The sequence below is a fragment of the Durio zibethinus genome, chromosome 1, assembly GCF_047325235.1.
Source record: "Durio zibethinus cultivar Kanyao isolate XHJ-2024 chromosome 1, ASM4732523v1, whole genome shotgun sequence".
Taxonomy (NCBI): domain Eukaryota; kingdom Viridiplantae; phylum Streptophyta; class Magnoliopsida; order Malvales; family Malvaceae; genus Durio; species Durio zibethinus.
This window is the reverse complement of record NC_143162.1, coordinates 30,996,707-31,000,608: the sequence shown is the minus strand read 5'-3', so window position 1 is coordinate 31,000,608 and position 3,902 is coordinate 30,996,707. Positions and strand designations below refer to the sequence as shown.

General features: G+C 33.9%; 1 protein-coding gene across 1 annotated transcript; it reads left to right on the top strand.

The window, feature by feature from the left end:
- Positions 1–496: 496 nt before the first annotated feature.
- On the top strand, positions 497–3,276 carry LOC111312284 (aspartic proteinase Asp1-like). The gene is made up of 8 exons (XM_022912422.2): positions 497–893; positions 1,256–1,382; positions 1,493–1,713; positions 1,916–2,143; positions 2,232–2,370; positions 2,454–2,645; positions 2,766–2,838; positions 2,941–3,276. The coding sequence occupies exons 1-8, from the start codon at positions 703–705 to the stop codon at positions 3,030–3,032; spliced, it is 1,263 nt and encodes a 420-aa protein (XP_022768157.2). The 5' UTR covers positions 497–702; the 3' UTR covers positions 3,033–3,276.
- The last annotated feature ends 626 nt before the right edge of the window (positions 3,277–3,902 follow it).

Below are 3,902 nucleotides of genomic sequence, written 5' to 3'. Positions count from 1 at the left end.
TTGATTCTACATTTAATTACATTCGCCAAATTATAATTGATCTCAAAATCAGAATTGTAGTGTATCAAGTCAACTCTCAAAGTCCTTGGCCAAGCTCCTTCGTCCCAAAGACTTTAATGTATAAAATTTTAAAATAAAAAAAGACCTTACAGAACATCTGACCATATCCATGATCCCACCATCCTACATATTTCAACTTCATCTTCAATTTTTCAAAAAATAAAACCAAAAGAAAATCCAAAACCCAAATTTGCCCCTACCTAAACCCCATGCGCATAATCTTTTCAATGGCAAATTTGACCATTTTATTTCGCGATCTGATCATAATTTCTTTTCCGCGTCCAAGAACGCGTAACCAGTGAAACTGAAACGAAACTACCCGGTAATAAAATGATTCCGAACCCTATCTCAAACTTTTCTACTAAGTAAACTTAAAAAAAATAAATTATTTATAAAAAAATATTGAAAAGAGCGCGCCTTTAAATATTGCAAGAACGAGGCTTGGTCACAACCAAGAAATCACCTCGACACCTTCCTCAGAGGCTTTTTTTTTTTTTTTCGTTTTCAGCGAAAAAGAAATGGTCTTTTAAGTACCCATTTTGGCTTCTGATTCCAAAAAATCCTTTTTTTTTTGTTTAATTTTTTGCGATAGATTTCTTTTTATTCTTTTTGGTTATTTTTTTGTTTTGATCCAAAGTAGAGATGGCTGATCAGAAAATGAAAGGAGGAACAGTGTTGATCATGGTGTTGATCTTTCTGGTTCTCTCTGCAACTTTCCATGGCTGTTTTGCAGCAATCGGTCAAGTTCAACCACCTAGGAAGAGAAATACGGTGGTTAATGGTTTTGGCTCCTCTGTTTTTCTTACTGTTTCTGGCAATGTCTATCCTCTCGGGTACTTCTTCTTTATTTTTTTTAATTTATTGTCACGTTTTATGTTCTTTTGAAACTTTCGTTTTCTTTAGTTTCTTGGCTTTTTGCTAATAAATTTGTTTGTTTTGTTTGATAGTTTGTTTGTTTGTCTATGTGCTGCTTTTCCCTGAATTTGTTGATAACATTTCTTGAATCTTTTTCTTTTAATTCCCCAAAATTCCCCCTCTGATCTCCACTTTATCACTATAATTAATTTCATGGGTTTGTAGTTCTTTTGCAATTTGATTGTTCAGCATAATTTGACTTGGTTTTGCCTCTCTTTATTTCTCTATATAAGAGTATAAATACTGAAATTCATGGAATTCCTGTTTCTATCAATGTCAGGTACTATTCTGTGACAGTTGGGATAGGCAGTCCACCTAAGCCTTTTCAGCTTGATATTGATACTGGCAGTGACCTCACTTGGGTTCAATGTGATGCTCCTTATGCTCCTTGTACCGGTTGTTCTCTGGTAAAATTTCTTCACTCCAATATGATCATAGCATTCTAATGATTTGTAAGAAAAAAATAAATAAAACACTGCTAGGTTCTTATGATGGTTTTTATCTTTATTTTTTGCAGCCTCGTGACCAACTTTACAAGCCCGTTAAGAACAACTTTCTGGCTTGCAAGGATCCCATATGTGCTGCACTTCACTCGAAAGCACATCAATGCCCAAATGAAAATTGTGGTTTTCAAGTTGATTATGCTGATCATGGTTCAGTTCTTGGTGCCATGGTCTCAGACAACTTTCCCTTACGCCTTGTCAATAACTCCCTTTCTTCTCCCCTTTTGGCCTTTGGGTGGGTATTTCCAACTCTTCATCTGAATTTACAACCTTTGAATTTTGGAAGTGATTTCAACCATATGAATAACTCATGTCAATTTTGATCAAATTGAAAACGTCCTGTTTTTGAAGTAAATTGTTGAAATTTGTGCAGTTGTGTATCGTGTTTATATGATAAACACGATAACTAATGATATTATGTTTTTCCTCATCTGCAGGTGTGGATATCGTCTACAAAGTCGCAGTCCACACCCTCCTACCACTGCCGGAGTCCTTGGACTTGGTAAAAGTAAAGCAAGCATTTCATCACAGTTGAGTGGCATGCGTATAACAAAAAATGTGGTAGGTCATTGTCTCAGCGGACAAGGAGGGTTTTTGTTCCTTGGAGCTGATTTTGTCCCTAAATCAGGAATGACTTGGACACCAATGTTGCAAAATTCCTTTGAGTAAGCACGATTAATATCTTCTCTTTTCTTCTTTAATAATTTCATGTTACCTCTAACATATGTTTCTTTCTTGTTGATTTCATTTCAGTAAACATTATTCTTCAGGTCCAGCAGAACTTCTTTTTGGTGGGAAGCCCACTGGTGTAAAGGGCCTTGATGTCATCTTTGACAGTGGAGCCACCTACACTTATTTGACCTCTAAAGTTTACCAAACTGTACTTAATCTGGTGAGACAGAAGCAAACATCAATGCACAAGACCTTATGAGTGCAATCACATTACTGGATCTGATTGCTTGCTTCGTTTTTCAGGTAAGGAAAGATCTAAGTGGAAAGCAACTACAAGATGTGAAAGATAAAGCTCTTCCAATCTGCTGGAAAGGTGCAAAAAGTTTTAAATCTGTGACAGAAGCTAGGAAATATTTCAACACCTTTGCGCTGAGTTTTAATGGCGGGAGTAACACTCATCTACTACTACCACCTGAAGCTTATCTCATTGTCACAGTAAGCACCTCTGCAAACCTTCTGCAAAGACTCAAAACAAGTGCAGTTCTATGAAATAAGATATTAGATAGAACTTAGAAGCAATTAGAGAATTCAACGTAACATGCTCATCCTTCTCAGGAACTTGGAAATGTTTGCCTTGGAATTTTGAATGGCACTGAAGCAGGACTAGGGACTGGCAATGTAATTGGAGGTAAGAGCTTTCTAGTAGAGCAAAGAGCTTGATCAGTTAATTTTCTTCTAGTTTGTTCCCCTTTAGTTGGAATCTAACTTTGCCTTCTTGTTTGCTGTTCAGACATTTCATTGCAAAACAAACTGATGATATATGATAATGAGAACCAGAGGATTGGATGGGCTTCTGCAGATTGTACTCGCAAGCTTCGCTGATTGTGAATCTTGTCTTGTAACATGCAATAGGAAGCTTATATGTAAAACTAAATAAAATGAGTGAATAACATAAATGGTAGAAAATAGCTTCATTCTTTGACAGAGGGTGGATTTTTGTGTAGTATAGAAGGTTCATTACCATGATTCTTCTGTTTGATTATATACAAGGTTGAAAAGGTAAAAGAGTAACTGTTATGGGAAATATATGATGGATGGAGGCAATACACATGGCTTTTACAGAACACATTCACAATGTCCTTTGATATGATATGTTTTATGCAGCACAACCAGCTTTGAAAATTACCATATCCAAGAAAGATTCATCCTTTTTTTTTTTCCCCAGTGATAGATGTTGACATATTTGAAGAATAAACGCCAGGAATATTCAGCTAAAATTACAGCATGAAGCATAGTTTATTGTCTTGGTGAGCACTTAAGCCACGATTTTCCAGCAATATGAAACAAGCAAGCAGTAGAGTGTTAATTAAAAGTTTAAAATTATATATATACTAGTTTTCTTTCACGTGCATAGCACGTAATTATTAATCAAATTATAATTCTAATATAATAAAATAATTTTATTACTTTTATAGTAATAAAATTCAAATAACTATCATCATACTAAATTAAATTGAAAATATAAATTTAAGTTTGAAAAAAATAAATATAACAAAAATTTTTAATTAAAATTTCGATAAAAAATAAATATTTAATCTTTCTCTATTTTGACTTTTTTTAAGTCTTTGTGTTTTTAGATCATCATCTTCATTCATTTTTTTATATATATTTCTTTCTTTTTTAAATTTTCCAAAAGATTATCTTTTACCACAATCAAATTCGATTTTGTACTTTCCTTTCTTTTTTATTTTA

Coding starts and splice junctions, on each gene's coding strand:
- LOC111312284 (XM_022912422.2), top strand. CDS start 703: ATGGCTGATCAGAAAATGAAAGGAGGAACAGTGTTGATCATGGTGTTG. Junction 1,714..1,915: donor TCTCCCCTTTTGGCCTTTGG/GTGGGTATTTCC, acceptor CCTCATCTGCAG/GTGTGGATATCGTCTACAAA. Junction 2,371..2,453: donor ACCAAACTGTACTTAATCTG/GTGAGACAGAAG, acceptor TTCGTTTTTCAG/GTAAGGAAAGATCTAAGTGG.